At 39.8% G+C, this 18,413-nt stretch overlaps 1 protein-coding gene across 6 annotated transcripts in view; it reads right to left on the bottom strand.

The window, feature by feature from the left end:
• Positions 1-18,413, bottom strand: part of ELAVL4 (ELAV like RNA binding protein 4) — a 146,572-nt gene that overhangs the window by 49,200 nt on the left and 78,959 nt on the right. For all 6 annotated transcript variants that reach the window (XM_043574938.1, XM_043574936.1, XM_043574940.1 and 3 more), the window contains exon 2: positions 2,637-2,877. In XM_043574938.1, the coding sequence (XP_043430873.1) occupies positions 2,637-2,877 (241 nt within the window). The remainder of the gene's footprint in view (positions 1-2,636; positions 2,878-18,413) is intronic.

Here is an 18,413-nt window from a genome sequence, read left to right as displayed (position 1 = left end):
TCTTAATCTTGAATTCTTATCTCTTTGCCACTTCCCACCCCCCAATCCTCCCACTAGATATTTAAACTCCTTGTAAACTTCACAGGATCGAGATGTATTGAGATCTGTAGGAGGTGTTGGAGGAAAAGGGGGGACTGGGATGTTAAAAATCAGGGCAACAAAAATACTTATGATGTCATTTACCCTGACTTCTGAACCACCGGCAGCAGCCTTTCAACTTGCCTGATGTTCCACCTTGCCTCTCCCAGCCTGTGTTATCACCTCCCACCAAATGTAGGCCTCAGAGGGTCTTCCATTAGAGCAATTCTCACTCCTTCCCCAACTCCCCACAGCCCTCTCTCCCTCCTTCTCTGACTTTTAGCGTAGTCAATTAAACCTGAACAACTGGTGGATGGAGGAAATATGCTGCATCTATGGAATGGTACAGCAGGGACCAGTTTCACTGTTAATTTAAAATGCTAGAATTAATTAGGTAGTGTAAATGAAGAATTTAATAAGCACTCTTTACAACCACAAGTTCTACTTTTATTAAACACTGCTACCAAATGAGGGCAAATATCTCTGTTCTCTTATATATTTCCTTGCCTCATTCCCAGAAGTTCCCTGCAAATAAAAAAAAATTTTTTTTGCCTGAAATTTAAAAAGTGCATAATTATAAATTTATGCCTGAATTATATTTCTGCTTTCAACCCATAAGCTTCTTCTTTAAGCTCAGATGCTACTGTCTCTGCTTGTGCTGGAGAGGGTGCTAAACAAACCAAAGTTGACAATTTTGGTTTTGTATACCAAATTAAAGGCTGTCTTCGAAGCTGTCACTCCTATTCAAATCTACTCGGTGAACTACCAAATTAGCATTCTTTCAGTAAAGGAATCTGCTTGTTTAAACATGTGTCTTTAGAAAACAAGGAACAACACCATGAATCAGTACTTTTAAAAAATCTCACTACAGTTCTAAGGGAAATCTTTTGAAAAGGTGATTAATAATATTCACTAATATAGCTGGCAGAGTCCCTATTTAGAAGGTAAGGCTACACCAAAAATACATTTTCTATACAGGAGTGGGAGGAAGAATCATATGCTTAACTGGTTTTAATTTTGTGTGAATTATCATCCTATTATATAAAGATTATTCAGGAATCTAAACATTGGCTGTCTGAGAGGACAGGCAATTCTGTTAAAGGATGGATGATACGGTGTTCTCAGATAAGATCATCAAAGCTCCGGTCCTATTTGGAGACCTTGATAAAATTTCTCTGTTCAGCCACTTTCCTTGTAACATACTATATGCCTCTGTAATAACAACATCTCCCATTTACTAAGAGACCACTATGCAATAGGCGTTACACTATCCAGTCTCTCACTTAATTCTCAAAATAAGCCCTTTGAGATAAATATTATTTTCCAATTTTATAGATGAGGAAATTAATTTTGGAGGGTTATGTGACTTTTATTTTCAACAGTTATTTTAGTTTTATGATCTTGCAAGGTACTTAATTTATATAGGAGACAAATTTACAAGTGAATTAGAAGAATTGGAGAACACACACAGCTATGTGCACACGTATACACTGGATTCTCAGACTTAAAACCAAGATGATGTATCTTCCTATTTTAATGACAGACTTTCCTTTTTCTTAATAGGCCAGTTGCTTGTCAATTAAACTGTCCAGAGAAAAGGAAACAAAAGTCAACACTCAAAAATGACAAATGCTCAGGTGGGCGGAATGATTTTAGGAATGGAGCATCAGAGATGAGCAGCTGCACTCTGTCATGACGTAGCCAGTAGATTTCTAAGAAAATATTCTCACTTCCAAAAAGATTACAGGGACACTTTACTCCAAAGAATTACAGTATCAGTGTCTGGCAAACATTAGGTCTTCAGCAAATGGCTGTTGATTAGAAAAACATCGGAAGCTATAAAATGTTCAAGTATTGAAATTGTAAGGGTATTGTGTTACTATTAAGTAAAAAGTCTCCGACTTCTCAAAGAGTATGCTCAAAACAAAACAAAACAAAACAAAACAAACAAAATACCTCAAATACAGATCTTCATTAAGCTTCTCCCTCCTACTGCAGAGTAGTTTTATTCCAGAATAATCTGCTATCCTTACAGCCTATTTCTCCCAGAGACAATGGGCAGTTGTGATCTCCATCCACAATGGCTCCCCCGCCCCATTAAAACACTGTCTCAGACACTGGACACACACAAGCCAAATGCTTGAGAGGAAAGGAATAGATAAAAACTAGCATGGAGTACAGGGAGGGTGGAGGGCAGAACTGAGAACTATAGAACAAAGGGAAAGGGTGGCTGATTGAGAATAAAAGGGGATCAAACCAAAGGGTTATTTCACAAAAGTAAAGCTTGAGGAAGCTCCAAAACCTCATCTGCTTCCAAGTCCTACCAATCTGCAGAATGGTTTTATGTAGTGTACACGCTTGCAGGAGCTTACGACTGTGTTCCCACGCCATCCCTGAAGGCAGGATACACGATGCAGACACTCAGATGCATTAACCATTCACCGTGCGTGTGCGTGTGTGTGTGTGTGTGTGTGCGCGTGCATTCCTGCTAAGGTCTGCACATTCAACGGAACAGATAGCTGCTGATCCTAAGCTTAGAATATTGAAGAAGACCATACCTGTAATTTTGTCTCTCACGAGTTTGCAGGATTCTATTTCACCAATGCTCCCAAAGAGACTCCTGAATTCCTCCTGGGTCATGTTCTGGGGTAAATAGTTGACTATGAGGTTGGTTTTGCTGTCATCTGTGGCTGCCCCTGTCTGCATGGGAGAAGGACAGTTTCTATTGTTGCTGGAGGGTCCATTGCTTGTATTGGATGTCGGGCCATTTGACACCTGTGGCTCCATGGTGCTAATTATCTAAATAAAAATAAAAATAATAAAAATAAACCTCCTGAAATCTCAAAGACACAAAGTCTCTTTCAAGATTTTATTTTATTTTGTACTTTGAAAAGAAAGGGAACAAGATAAAGCAAGATGGAGCAAAAGAGACTGGGTTGTGAACACATCCAATTTAGAAGCATGTTTTTAACCAAAATGTTAAACTCCCTTTGCTATTTTTAGGCCAGCCCATAGATTTTGAACACAGACTAGAATGCAATGGGAACGCTCCCATTATTTTGTTAATGAAAAGCTAATTCCTGTTTTCATTACACAATCACTCTCAGAAATGTATACTTAAGCCACACCAAATTATAATTAAAATGTAAAGTAATAATCATGATTAAAATTATAGTTCCATTAAAGCTGAAAAACTAAATATAGAGGTCTATGCTCACAAGATCAAACACAGTACCTGTTTATTAACTATCTTATAAAGTAAAATGACATTAAATTAAGTGGGGGCCATTCCATATCGGAAGGGTTTGGATTGTCACTGATGTTTAAGCACTGATCAAACTTCAGATTTCATCAACACACACCAAGGAGCTGCTAAGTCATCTGATGATTCTTCTCCCTAGCCGCTCCATTACTGTTTCTCCTGGACCTCTAATAAAATAAAGAACATAAAGGAAAAGGTCTCTCTGGGTCTCCACCTTAGGTCCAGCACAGCCTGAGGCTATCCTCTCACACTTTACTCAAAAAGGACTTTCTGTGGATTTAAATATTTAATTAAACAAAAATTTCCACAAATGAGTGAACTGTTCCAGGCAGCATGTATGGGAAAAAAGACAAATAAATCTTAGTCTCTAGCCTCAAGGAGATTACAGTCTATGGAAGACACAGACCGGCAAATGGCTCACAGTAGGACAATGGGCATGTAGTAGGGGAACAATTAGCCCTGCTTTATAGGATGTGATTGAGGAAAAGTACTGAGAAGATGAAGCAGGAATAAAGTTCTACGGAAAAAATGAATTTAAGCTCATGGAGCCTGGTTGTAAAGAGGCCCTATAAGGCATGACAAACATAGAGAATCATAAAACTGCAGAGCCAGAAGTCACTTAAGGAAATAAAATCTAGTAAAATCTAGTTCAAAACTCTCATGTTTGAGATGAATTCCAGAGACATCCAGTGAACGTGTCATCGCAAACTGGGGCAGAGCCTGGGCCTACAGTTTTCCTGGCCTCGAATGCAGCCCAGCAATCCCTCTTTTCCATTCTATCCTATCACCATCCCTTACTAGTCCTTCATGATAAGACTTCCATTGCCTCCGAAATTGATCAATTCTTTGGAAATGGAATCATGCTCTGCCTTTCACTAGCTGTGTGACTTTGAGTAAGGGACTTCAATTCTAGGAGCCTTAGTTTTCCTCATTTGTTTTTTTTTTTTTTTTTGTTGTTGTTGTTGTTTTTGTTTTAATTAAAAAAATTTTTTTTACATTTATTTATTTTTGAGAGACAGAGACAGAGCACAAGTGGGGGAGGGGCAGAGAGAGAAGGAGACACAGAATCCGATGCGGGGCTCAAACCCACAAACCGTGAGATCATGACCTGAGCTGAAGTCAGACGACCAAGTGACTGAGCCACCCAGGCACCCCTAGTTTTCCTCATTTGAAAATGGGAACACCTGCCTTGCGAGGTGGTGACATGATGTACAGAAACCACCTGAATAGTAGTGGGAATGTAATTCACATTCATTGATATTTATTTGTTTTTATTTTTTAAAAAGATTATATTTTTAAGTAATCTTCATACCCAATATTGGGCTCGAACTTAGAACCCCGAAATCAAGAGTTGCATGCTCTACTGACTGAGCTAGCCAGATGCTCCCATCATTGATATTTATTAAAGTCACTCTACCAATTGTCTGACATCACTTGTCTCACTTCTCACAAGAAGGCAATGAGGCATATTCTTATATTCTCCACATCTTGTAGACAAGGAAAGCAAGGCCTAGCAGATATCTGATAACTAGCAGCTTTCATTATCATCACCATTTGGCTATTGAGAGAATTTCTGGGGGATAAGCACTTTTATATCATACACATGTAGTAAAGTGTGCAAACCTTAAGGGTACAACTCAAAGAATGTTTACAAAGAGAACACAATTCGTACCTGAGTAGTCACCTTTCAGATCATGATATAGAACATGACTAGCATTCCAGAAGTCTTTCCTGTGTCCCCACCTCCATCATTCACACCTCCTGAAGGTAACTGACTTCTAATCCAGAGATTTGTTTTATCTGTTTTTGAACTTTAAATACATGGAATCACACAATATGTACCCTTTCATACATTATGTCTGGGTGTCATCCATGTCGTTAGATATAGTGGTAGGTTCTTCTTCTCCACTGCTGTAGAGAATTCCACTGTATAAAAATATTGGGGGCAACTGGGTGGCTCAGTCAGTTAAACATCCCACTCTGGTTAAGGTCATGATCTCACGGTTTGTGGGTTCGAGCCCTACAAAGGCTCTGTCAGTGCAGAGCCTGCTTGGGATCCACTGTCTCCCTTCTCTCTCTGCCTCTCTCTCTCTCTAAAATAAATAAACATGTAAAAAATTAGGGGCACCTGGGTGGCTCAGTCAGTTAAGCGTCTGACTTTGGCTCAGGTCATGATCTCACAGTTCGTGAGTTTGAGCCCCACGTCAGGCTCTGTGATGACAGCTCAGAGCCTGGAACCTACTTCAGATTCTGTGTCTGTCTCTCTCTGCCCCTCCCCCCCCCCTCAAAAATAAACATTAAAAAATTTTTTTTAAATCACATTTTGGGGTGCCTTGGTGGCTTAGCTGGTTAAGTGTCAGGTTTTGTCTCAGGTCATGACCTAATGGTTTGTAGTTCTGAACTCCATATCAGGCTCTGTGCTGACAGCTCAGAGCCTGGAGCCTGCTTTGGATACTGTGTCTCCTTCTCTCTATGCCCCTCCCCCACTCACACTCTGTCTCTCAAAAATAAATAAACATTAAAAATAATTTTTTTTAAATCACATTTTATTTATCTCTTCTACTGTTGATAAACATTTGGTTGTTTCTAGTTTTTAACTATTTTGATAACGCTGTTATGAGCATTATGTACTTGTCTTGTGGTTTACACACACACACACATTTCTGTTGGGAATATTTCTGGGAGTCTATTTTTGGGTCATAGAGTATACTTATGTTCTGCTGTAGTAGCCACTGCCAGTATCTTTTTTAAATGGCTGCACCAATTTACACTCCCACCAGCAGAGTATGAAAGTTCCAGTTGCTGCACACCCTTATCAATACTCGTTGAGACTTTCTTGGTTTGGTTTTATTTTTGCTTATTTTCTCATTGAAGCAGAGTGATAAAGTAAAAAAGGAATATGTTTTTAGTCAAGGCAACAGCTGATTTAAATTGTAGTTCCACCACCTGTTAGCTATGTGCTTTCAGGCAGGTTACATCAATACTCTGAGCCTCAGTTTCCTCTTTGTAAATTGGAATAAAGCCTCTCGTGTAGGTTTATCTTCAGAAAGAATGCCTGGAGGCATAATGACTAATATTCTGCATCATGCCCTATATAGGTGTTACTTTAATTCTTTCCTCTTCTGAATGATCATAAATCGGAAATGAAACCAAAAGAAAAAAAAGTCTCAAGAGGAGTCAGAGAAATAAGGCAGATGGAGCAAGGTGAGGAGCTTCTAAGATTCTTTATCATTATAAGTAACTTAAGTGGCTCCCCTTATCACATCATCAGAACTTTTTTCTTGGATTCAGGTCAACTGTGGGATTCTGGAAGGCTGGTTGAGACAGCAAGGAGAAAACGAAGAGTTTCTGAGAAGAATCTTATTATTTTAAATGTTTATTTATTTGAGAGAGAAAGAGAAAGAATGGAGGAGGGGCAGACAGAGGGGGGCATAGAGGACCCAAAGCAGGCTCCAAGCAGCAGAGAGCCTGATGCAGGGCTTGAACTCACAAACCATGAGATCATGACCTGAGTCGCAATCAAGAGTTGGAATACTTAATCCACCAAGCCACCCAGGCGCCCCATCTGAAGAATCTTAAATCAAACTCTTCTCAGCACTGATAGAAACTGTACCAACACAGCCTAGTCAGCTGCTCTGTCCAGGAAACAATGAGGGAGATGCGCCCAAGGGATGTGTACATGCTAATGGAGATGATGTCGTAGAGCATCATCACAACTCCTGGCTGGGAGGCAGGTTTCTGCTCTGCCAAACTGTTGGGCCTCCTGGGCCTGAGCCGTGTCTCCATTTGCTGTGTCGTCTCACTGCCTCACTAAGTGTCCAGGCAACAGACACAAGGAGCACTGCCAACTTGATAAGGAACTTAAAAGCAGAATTTATCTGGTTCAGAAGGCTGGGTTGGCAGAACCACAGAGCTACCCAGCTGCTACATTTTGACTTAATGGCAAAAGTGCTAGTCCCATGATCTATAGAACACCTTCCCTGCTGTCCATATTTGTCAAGTTACCCTTCTTTTTATTTCTTTTGATTTTTTTTAATGTGTATTTATTTTTGAGACAGAGAGAGACAGAGTGTGATTGGGGGAGGGGCAGAAAGAGAGGGAGACAGAATCTGAAGCAGGCTCCAGGCTCCTAGCTGTCAGCACAGAGCCCCGACACAGGGTTCGAATTCATGAACTGTGAGATCATGAACTGAGCCGATGTCAGACGCTTAACTGACTGAGCCACCCAGGTGCCCCTGTCAGGTTACTCTTCTTATGGCTCTCCCACAAACACCTAGAAAATATCCTGCACCGAGGCAGCCTTTTCGGCATGAATGATGGAGTATGAAGAAGAATGTAAATCATACCTAAGCATGTTGAGATGCTATGGGATCAAGACTGTTAAAGGTCACCTGACAGCCAGGTTCATCTTTTGTTCACTGGATGCTCGCCTCACAGACATGTGTGGTGAAAGCCAGCACTTGTCCATGTAAACATCTCACAGGTTTCCTTGCTCTAGAGAAGCCTAGGAAGCATCGAGTCTGCAGTAAAGTCATGTCAGTTCCCCAAATCTTCCCCTACATCTTATGTGCATTTCCTAAATTATGCTGACTCCTGGACTGGAGCCCCATCTGTAGATCAGACAACCTTAACTGGGCTCAAACTTTTGAAAAGGATCGATGAGATGCAATATTTGGTACTGAGCTACTTCAACCGACCAAACCTATAAATTAGGTCAAGTCATTCTTGGCTTATGGAGATGGAGCTCTCTTTGCTCTGCACACAAACTACAATTATCCTTTTGTGTATTCAGAAAGAACTGATGAAAATACACACAATCACACAGAGTTTGCTCAATAAAAAAGTACAATGCTAAAGCTGAGAAACACTTGTAAATGTTTAACACACATCACATAGTAAGCCCCTCACTCATCTTAATGATGCATCCCAGGATACAAGACAGGCTTAAAAAAAGGAATCACAAATGTAAAATGTCAGAATCAAATCCAACACACAAGTGAACCAAGAGGATTTTAAAACATTACTTGGAAAATAAGAGAAATTGCCAAGGTCTAAAGATATGGAACCCAAGAATATTAAACTGTAATATTTTAAGGTTATATGACGTCTTTAACGAGAGGACACCTGTAATCTCAACTTGGGGAACAGACCAGAGGTAAACGTATGTTAGCAGGAAGTATATCCTCCAATAAGTGCAGAGGCTGGCTTCACAAGATCAGAAGACTTCCTTCCCCAGGCTAAAGCCTTTGATATTCTAACAGCACAATTTTCATTGCAAATAAATATATCAGTTACTCAAGTGTGACTATGTATTTTCAGGAAACAGTCTGTGTGGGTCTCATGGCCAACTTTGCAGCTGACCAGGTTCCAAACCGTTTTTGCCCTCCTTCCCTCTTACGAATGGCAATTAAGAACAGAATTACAGTGAGCATCCAGGATAGAGCATTGAGGAGGTTCAGTTGACTTCAACTCTAATGGTTGTACAAAGCACTGCATTAAATCTTTTATGTTCCTGTGATATATTTTAAGAAACATTATACAGGCAGAAAATTTCAGGGATAAACTATTAGAGCAGTGCACAATAACACAGGCACTCAAATCCTGTCATTGTAAATGTCAATGATTTGAATGACTAATTATTCACACTCAACGCATTAACCTCACCCCTCCCACCACTTTTTTTTCAGAAAAATATACAACAAAAGCAAGAGGGAAGGCCTCAGACATGCAGCTGCTGGATCAGCACTCAGGGATATTTATCTCTGTGGAGGGAGGTAAGAAGCAGAGGCCAGGCTCAGCCTCATTCTTAAGGTGCTCCTGAAAAAAACAGCCCATCGTAGTGTCTCCATCGCCACAATCCTGGGTCCTTAGGCCCCATAGCCTTAATTACCTGCTCAATCCCATCTTTTATTTTGTTCCCCCAAAGGTATCTGCTTCACTGTTTCCTGGACTTGTCAGGTCAGATGCACATAAAAAATGGCGTTTATTTCCATTATGGCTAGATCTTAGAATGCTAGATGAACAGAGATGGAGCCCTGGAGTGCCAGGCACTGTGCTGGGCCCTGAGGATACAGAGACAACAAAGACAAAGAGATAGCCCTCATTGAGTTCCTGATGGAGATGCATGACAGATACCAGAGAACACTAAGGACCACAAAACCCAACCCCATAATGTTAACAATGAGGAAACCTAGGACCAGAAAGGGGAAATTACTTGCCCTGGGTGATACTGCTAGTTAGAGCAGGAAATGGGACTTAAGCCCAGGTCTACAGACTACCTCACTTGTGTACTCTTGTGACAATGCAGACATGGACATTTAGATGAGGGTTTATTTCTCCTTTTCTGGGAAGAGGGAGTAAGGTGGCCATATCATAAAAATGCCCTTGAACAGAGGTGTGGAGACATGTCTACCTCCATACTTTATTGAGTATAGCACTTTACAGTTTACAAAGAATGGTGACCTGAGCTCCATAGCTCAGAGAACACATCTGTTTTGTTTATTATAGCATCTCCTGCATGTATAACAGCACCTGATGATTCTAAGTTCTGGATAAAGGACTATTGAATGAATGAAAGTCCTTGCACGTTCAGTAGTTCACTAGATCCCTCAAACAACCCTGTAAAGTACAAGCCAAAAGGTATTAATGTCATCCCATTCTTAAATATAACAAAAGAGGGCAGAACACTTACTGAGTACCCACTATATGCCAGGCATACATTTAGATATTATTTCATATACAGATTGTAAGAGGCATTTGTTCAAGCAGGAGGGCTGAATCTTTGGCTGACATGAGCCCCCTTGAGAACCTGTTGAATGCCTTTTTCCATTCTCCCCAGAAAAATGTACACACACACACACACACACACCATTTTACGTACACTAAAGGCAATCCTTTGTCTCCAGATTGAAATCCTCCAGCTGATTCTAAGAATAGCAATACAATCAAAGTGCAAAAACTTCCCTTCCTTCCCAAATCTTTCTTTTCATGTAACTTCTTGTTCTCAGAATTCATGAATTCATTAACCAAACAAATATTTATTGCCAAAGGGTCTACATGTCAGAGGAGAGAGCAAGCATGTCTTATGGCCAGAAGGTCCTTTAAGTATATTAAACCGGACTATTGTAAAATTCTAAAAATGTACTTAAAGTCTCCTTTAATATTTCTTCCATCAGCTCATGGACTCCTCACAGTTCCTTCTGTCCTTCACTCTTCACAAGGCTTTCATCTGCTCAAATCTGGGGAAAGACTAGAGATATAGGGCTGGTCTTCCTCTTCACAACTAAGGACAGTTATTGTCCCGGGCACCAGAGAGCCACCTTGGAGGCCCTACCGCAGCTCCCTCACCAATCCTGTCTGCCATACTGTGGCCTTACTCCAATATTTTCCATAAAAATGCAGTCCCACAATAAACTGCTTGGTCTTGCATTTACATATCTTAACCCACTTTACACTCTCAGGATTTACTTCATGAGACACATAAAGGGTTATGACTTTATGTTACAGGAACCTGTGCTATGGTAAAACGCAAGACTGACATTCGTCATCCAAGAGCCCAGTGCAGCGCCCTTGTACTCCTATCACGGCAGTTCTCAACTTCTGGTTTTCTGGAGGAGGGGTGGTCTCAAGGCTCAATCTGGGCAAAAAGACCAAGAGAAAAGAAACTAAGAAGGTCACAGGAATATGGTGCTTCTTTTCCAAATACTCTCCCCTTTACTTTTAATGCCCTCTAAATGTCAGCATTCCCAGAAACTAGAAAGATGGAGTGTACTGATTGCAAACATGTCTCAGGTGTGTACATCTGAGACACATGCACACACGTATTTTATTCAATATTTTAATGAGTATTGAAAGGTGTTTTCTTTTACCATGTTGGAAGGACTTTTGAAAATTTATGTATAAAGGCTAACCCTTATGTAATAGAACAAGCGCTCCCGAGAGCATGAAGAATAATGTTTACCAAGGGCAGTCACTGAATCGAACCATTAAAGAAATAGATTTAAATTATTCATGAGAACAAAAATAAAAGTCCTAATTCTCTTTGTAGGCATTTCCCACTTAACCCTTATAAAATCCTGACACGCAGTATGTTAGACTCTGGTGGTGCAGCCCAGACTACTGCATCTCACCCGCCTTTCAAAAGCCTGAAAAACAAATCCCCAAAGTTAGAAAATTACACAGCAGGCTCTGTGTTCCTGAAGACAGATATTATTTTTAGGAATAATTCCTCACTTCTCTTCTTGCTCCTTTAAAGATACTAAAAATGTCCTTACAACCCCCAATTTCATATTTTTTAAAAGTTTTATCCATCAGCTCATAAAATCCACACTCTCCCCTCCTTCTCTTCAAGAGGCTTTAATTCACTCAAGTCCCTTCAGATTAATATTTTTTTCTAAATGCAATGCTTTCCTAGTTATGATTCAACTGGGAGGGAGACACATGTTATTAATGGGTTCCAAGAGCAGGGGCTGAGATTGATGATCTGATCACTCTAAAAGGGAACTTGGGAATATACTCACCCCGCACCCCCACGCCCCCCACCAAATTACAAGTGATGACTCACAAAAGACCCCTGGAGCAGAAGAATCTGGCTGAAGACTGCACTCATGTCCTTCAAAAACATTTGTACCAAGTTTCCCTAATTCTGCTGGAAGGTAACTAGAAAACTCTAGAAAAAATATTTAATTCCAACTGGGGAAAACATGCTGACAGTTTAATAGTACCTTTGGGTAGATGCACAAATAACCTGAAAGACCTATTTACTCTAGGAAGTTATGTGGTAATAAATTCTCAGCATATCCTTAAAACAAGTGCGTTCAAGTCAACACAAGTTTATTGAATGCTATTATAGACCAAGGCATTGTTCTAGGAATACAGACAACAAAACTAATTTGGTCCCTGCCTTTAGAGTGTTCAAGTTAGGAGGATGGAAAGGGAGGGCAGATAAACAAATAATTAACTAAAACCAGTTGTATATACCCCTTTCTTTAAGCAATTGCCTCCAGAGTTTCTCTAATGACTCTCCCTCCTTCCCAAAAAAGCACATACATGAGATATACACGGACAAGTTCTGATACTGTACTGACAGTCCTGTTTCCAGTCTAAATGCTTGCGTCCTAAACAAATGACTGTTTGTAACAAGGAGGTAAGCTTAAGGCATTACTCCTTTGAAACAGCATCTTCTTCACTGGAGAGGAATACTAGGCATGCCAAAAGTATTCTCAGTGGGGGTAGTCAGGGTTTTTAAAAACTCAGCAGTCGCTGGAGAGAACAAGAGGCATTAATACTTAAAATAGCAGGGCCAGCGTGGATATGAAAAGCATAATCAAAATTTAATTTCTCTTAGGCATTATTCTCAAATTCACAGAAATCCAAGTTTTTAATCTTCCTCCCCAGATACAGCACACACATTTCTCCTCCTAAATAAATACTGGCCTCCTTTATATCTTACAGTGTTTCTTTAGGGCTTTAGTTTGGGCCTAAAATGATTTCCTGGTATGCCTGTCCTGGGGCAGTCCTAGTAAAACCCCTGGGTACTTGGTTTTGGCAGACTTTTACAGCAAACCTTCCAGAGCTGAGGGATGACCCGGCCATCCAGTTCATTATAAAGATGAGGAAACCTTTCTGTCACCACCCCTTGAACCCCCAATTCAGTGCTCTTTTCCAAAATAAAGATCATCTCAAACTTTCAATAAGCCTTCTTTGTTAAAGACATATTTGAAAAGCACAAATGTTTTCATTTCAATATAAATACAATTTCATGGCCAAGCTCTCGCTTTCTGCAAAAATATTAGATCTAATAAAAAAATCAACAGGAGGGGCACCTGGGTGGCTCAGTCGGTTAAGCGTCTGATGTCAGCTCAGCTTATGATCTCAGTTTGTGAGCTCAAGCCCCAGGTCAGGCTCTGTGCTGACAGCTCAGAGCCTGGAGCCTGCTTCAGATTCTGTGTGTCCTTCTCTCTCTGCCCCACCCCCCTTCTCATTTTCTCTCTCTCTCCCTCTCTTAAAAATAAACAAACACTAAAAAAAAACTTCAAAAAAAACCTTCAAAAATCAATTGGAAAACAATTCCTTTCCCATTCTACCCCTTAAGCTTCTAAACTCTGAATATTTAATGTGGACAAAATAACCAAAATGCCTCATAATTAGCTATGGGTACCTGTCGGGGCAGGAACCAGTTGTGATGGTAGACACGTCATCTTCATACAAAGAACATCAATGGATAATTTGTAAAATTGCTTCCAGAATTATCAAGTTGAGCTTCTTTTTTTTAAGTTTATTTATTTATTTTGAGAGAAACAAAGCCTGACTGTGCATGCGCTCATGTGCCTGCGCGAGTGGGGGAGGGGCAGGGAGGAAGAGAGGCAGAATCCCAAGCAGGCTCCACACTGTCCACTGGAGCCCTATTTGGGGCTTGAACTCATAAACCAACCATGAGATCATGACCTGAGCCCACCAAGAGTCAGACTCTTAACTGACTGGACCACCCAGGCACCCCAAGTTAAGCTTATCTTCTGATTAAATGCATAATCAATAGCCAGTGGTATAAATATTGTATACTTATAAAGTGCCTGGCTGGTGGCTCAGAGTGTAAGCAAACTCACCGGGATTCAGCTGAACGAAGCAATGTGTTATTCTCCATCTGTATCATAATCTGCAGCATGGGGTCACTCCTCCGCATTTGTGTTAATGCACACTCAGATTAAATTCTTCAGAAATACAAATAAAATTTTTTTTATTAAAATTTTTTTTTAATGTTTATTTATTTTTGAGACAGAGAGACAGAGCATGAACGGGGGAGGGGCAGAGAGAGAGGAAGACACAGAATCGGAAGCAGGCTCCAGGCTCTGAGCCATCAGCCCAGAGCCCAACGCGGGGCTCAAACTCACGGACCGCGAGATCATGACCTGAGCTGAAGTCGGACGCTTAACCGACTGAGCCACCCAGGTGCCCCTAAAATGTTTTTTTTTTATTGTGAAAATTTGTATTTGTTTTCTTAACAAACCTGGGTGGGAATGGGGAGGATAGTGAAGGGAAGTAGAGGGAGTCAGTATCTAGAAAATTCTATACAGGGCAACCTTCTCTTTGTTAAGAATTGTATAATGCCAATGGTTCTTCCAATTGTGCAATTCAAAGGAGAAAAGATTATTTGGGGGCATACTGAAGCTAAAGATACTAAGTGAAATAAACAGTTCTCAGCACCTCAGTGTATGTGTAAGTGGCCATGGTAAATTAGACCTGTGGACAATTCACACAGCCTCATGTTATATCTACATGTTCATTACTGAAAAAATCTTGAACGTCATTCTGATAGGGCAGTTTTAAATTTGAAAATTACTTTATCACATTTGAAATTTTATTTTTAATTTCTTCCTCTTCTGAATTTCTTTCTTTCTTCCCTTCCTTCTCTCTCCTTTTTTCCTTCTTTTTTTTAATAAGAAGGATTCATTAGAAAAAAAGACTTTTTGACCTGATAGGGGAACTTTTTTCCTCACACTACCTCAGAGAGTTATTTGGGACTACCATTCATCCTGGACACCCCCTGGGAAGGCAGATGGGTGTGAGTAAAATGGGACTCTAGCCTAACAGCGTTCCTAAGAATGCAGACCTAGGCTGGGAGAAGTGTATCTCTGAATTATTTGTGGACAGCTTGTTCACATAGAACATAGAAATTCAAGGTTTGCAACTGTCAAGCTTTAAGGTGCAGTGAAATAGTCTCATTCACATTGGTGGAAATGTAAACTGGCACAATCTTTCTGAACCTTACGTTCATATTCTTGGACCCAAGGATCCATTCTGAAGCTCACAAAAGCACTGTAAAATTCTAAAGACCAAAAGTATGCATGATAAAGTATATTATGAAAAGTGTATCTTAGAAGAGTGAAAAAATAGAAACAACCTAAGGGCCCAACAAGAGGGGATGACTAAGTAAGTTACTGTATAGTTTTACGACACAGTATTCTGCAGCTGTTAAAATTATGTTTATAATGGGTTTTATAACAGAAGAAAACATGTATGATAAATGTAGAAAAAAGTGAAATAAAAATTGATTGTCTTGATTACATAAAATGTACAATGTAGGAGGGAAAAGTAAAAATACTAACAATAAAGGGTGGGATTATAGGTGACTGTTACACTCGTCTCTATCTTTATTTTCCAAGTTTTTGTCTTACAATGAAAATACAGCACTTTTATAATCTGAAAGGAAGTTATTTTTAAAAATGAAAGAAAATGTCAAATCCTTCAAACCAGTTTGGAGTCACAGTATTAAAAATTATTCCATCTCCTTTCCAGAGCTGTCCTGCGGGATCTCTCCTTGGCCACACTCTGCTCCTACATTAGAGGACACATAGGAGCCCAAATGAATAAAAATCGCATTTCTTGAAACGGCCTGTGATTCAGTCTCTCCTTCACCTAAATCACTGTGTATTAGCAAGGTTACAATCTAAGTCTGCCTTATCGCCTGGCAGCAACCTTCAGGAGGACAGCAAGGAGAGAAGATGATTTATAAGAAAACCATTCCCTGGATCGGGGAGTGAAAAGTACTGATCCGTTCTAAAAGCTCCTGCTGACAAACTCTGATATTATGAACATTCTGCACTTGGACAAAAAGCTCCCACTTTTCTTAATTACATGGTCTGAGCAGGAGCCTGCTTTTAGGATCTGCCCAATCACACAACAGCCATTTATTTTCCCAACCGCAGCTGCCAAAATTTCCCTGATCTCTGTTCTGTGCTCCATCTTCAAGGACATCTTGTGAATGTATGACACTGTCAAGCAGCATTCCATGCCATGCTTTTTAAGCTTCTCTCTCTCTCTTTCCTGCATACAGAGATCTTCCTAATACATATGTATTAAAAATCTCACGAACAAAAAGCAAAGTGGAGAGGAATAAAAAATCACAAATACCACACATCAGAATGTTTGTCTACTTTAAGACAGATACTTTATTATGACAATGAACCATTAACACTCTTTGTCCTCTGTATGATTGGTTTCCTTTAGTTTTATGGACTCTGCATCTTATAATTCATTGTGTCTCCTCTTTGTAATACTGCTAGAAAAATGAGGGGCAAATTAGTAGCCCTCTGTGTTTAAGGAAAGAACACAGAATCTCCCTGCAAACTTTTGATTCTTGTTTTTAATGTTTGTTTTATTTTTGAGAGAGAGAGCAAGGGGCAGAAAGAGAGAGAGACAGAGGATCTAAAGCGGGCTCTGTGCTGACAGCAGAGACCCTGATGCGGGGCTTGAACTCATGAACCATGAGATCATGACCTGAGCTGAAGTCGGCTGCTTAACTGACTGAGCCACTCAGGGGCCCCTTGATTATTTTTCAACACAAACTTAACCTCTGAATTTATCTTGTTTTTTTTTTTTATTCTCTTAATTTTCCTTCACCTCAATTTCCTCATTGTTCTATTTTTTTAAAAAAGAAAAATAGATGTAGTTTTACATATTTTTATGATGTTGCCTTATAACAACAGAGAATTTTGGATTTGAATAAAGAACAAGTTAATATTTTTATCTTCACAAATCATCTTTTGTCTTTCAAAATATGCTTCTGAAATCTCACTAATTCATATAATTGGACAAAAGTCAAACTGGCATTTTAAAAATTCAGAAATGGTAAGACTTTTTAAAACACAGGATAAAGTTTCAAAATTGTTACCTTTATACTAAAATTTAAACTGCATTATATATAATTCTCAGATAAGACCCTTGTAGAACTAATTTAATAAGTCAAGAATAATTTGGATACATGTATATACACTAAGGTATTGAAGAGTTTACATCTTTGTTGTTTTTTTTTTTTTAATTTTTTTTCAACGTTTTTTATTTATTTTTGGGACAGAGAGAGACAGAGCATGAACGGGCGAGGGGCAGAGAGAGAGGGAGACACAGAATCAGAAACAGGCTCCAGGCTCCAAGCCATCAGCCCAGAGCCCGACGCGGGGCTCGAACTCACGGACCGCGAGATTGTGACCTGGCTAAAGTCGGACGCTTAACCGACTGCGCCACCCAGGCGCCCCGAAGAGTTTACATCTTTGAGTCAGGTAACCATGTCCTTTGAAATCACAAAGTAAATTTGCTTGGCAAACTGCTCCAATTCTTGATATATTCTTTTTATCCCAGAAATTTATCTTAAAAAAAACAAAACAATGAAAGGCTAACAATATTCAGAGTCAGCTGTTGTCAAATTAACAAATTTTAGGGCAAACTAAATTTTTTTTAATTATAGGCATACTTTAAAGCAAGTCAAAAGTTTTAAAAATTTTTTTTAATGTTTACTTATTTTTGAGAGAGAGAGAGAGACAGAGTGCAAGTCAAGGAGGGCAGAGAGAGAGGGACACAGAATCCGAAGCAGGCTCCAGGTTCTGAGTTGTCAGCACAGAGCCCGATGTGCGGCTGGAACTCACGAACAGTGAGATGACCTTAGCCGAAGTTGGGACGCTTAACCAACTGAGCCACCCAGGCGCCCCAGCAAGTCACAATTTAATAATGACAATATTGAACTTCATTTGAACAGCTCTTCCCCACAACTGAAGTTAGTTCTTAAAAGAAGAGGAAAGGCAGCACAAAGGAACAAAAGTCAAGCTAACTTCCTTAATGTCAATGAGTTCCTTCAATGGGCCAGAAGCCATTATGATAAATGCCTGAGATACAGGAGAGAAAGGGGTTTCCTGCCTGCAAGGAAATAAATAAATCAGTAAATAAGTAATTACTCTATAATGTCATAAATGTGGTAATGGAGAAGTATATACAAAGTGCCCAGCAAAGTCCCTGCTTGGAATATAGCAAAGGCCCAATAAATGGAGATCCTGTGATAACACTGATTAAAAAGTGCTTTGGGTTACACAGGAAAATGTTTAGGCAAGCAATTACCATGAACTTCTAATACTACCAACAGCGCATAATAAACAGTGATAGATGTAGTCAGGTAGGTTACTTCACTTAATTCTCCCACAACTGTGCAAAGTAGGTAACTGTCGTTCCCCCTACTTACAGTTGGGGAAACCAAGGCTTGAAGAAGTGAAGTCACTCTACATAAGATGAAGGAGAAGTGAGGCCTGAG

Source organism: Prionailurus bengalensis, chromosome C1 (genome assembly GCF_016509475.1).
Source record: "Prionailurus bengalensis isolate Pbe53 chromosome C1, Fcat_Pben_1.1_paternal_pri, whole genome shotgun sequence".
Taxonomy (NCBI): domain Eukaryota; kingdom Metazoa; phylum Chordata; class Mammalia; order Carnivora; family Felidae; genus Prionailurus; species Prionailurus bengalensis.
Note: the sequence above shows the minus strand (reverse complement) of the source record. Positions and strands in the feature narration are given on the sequence as shown.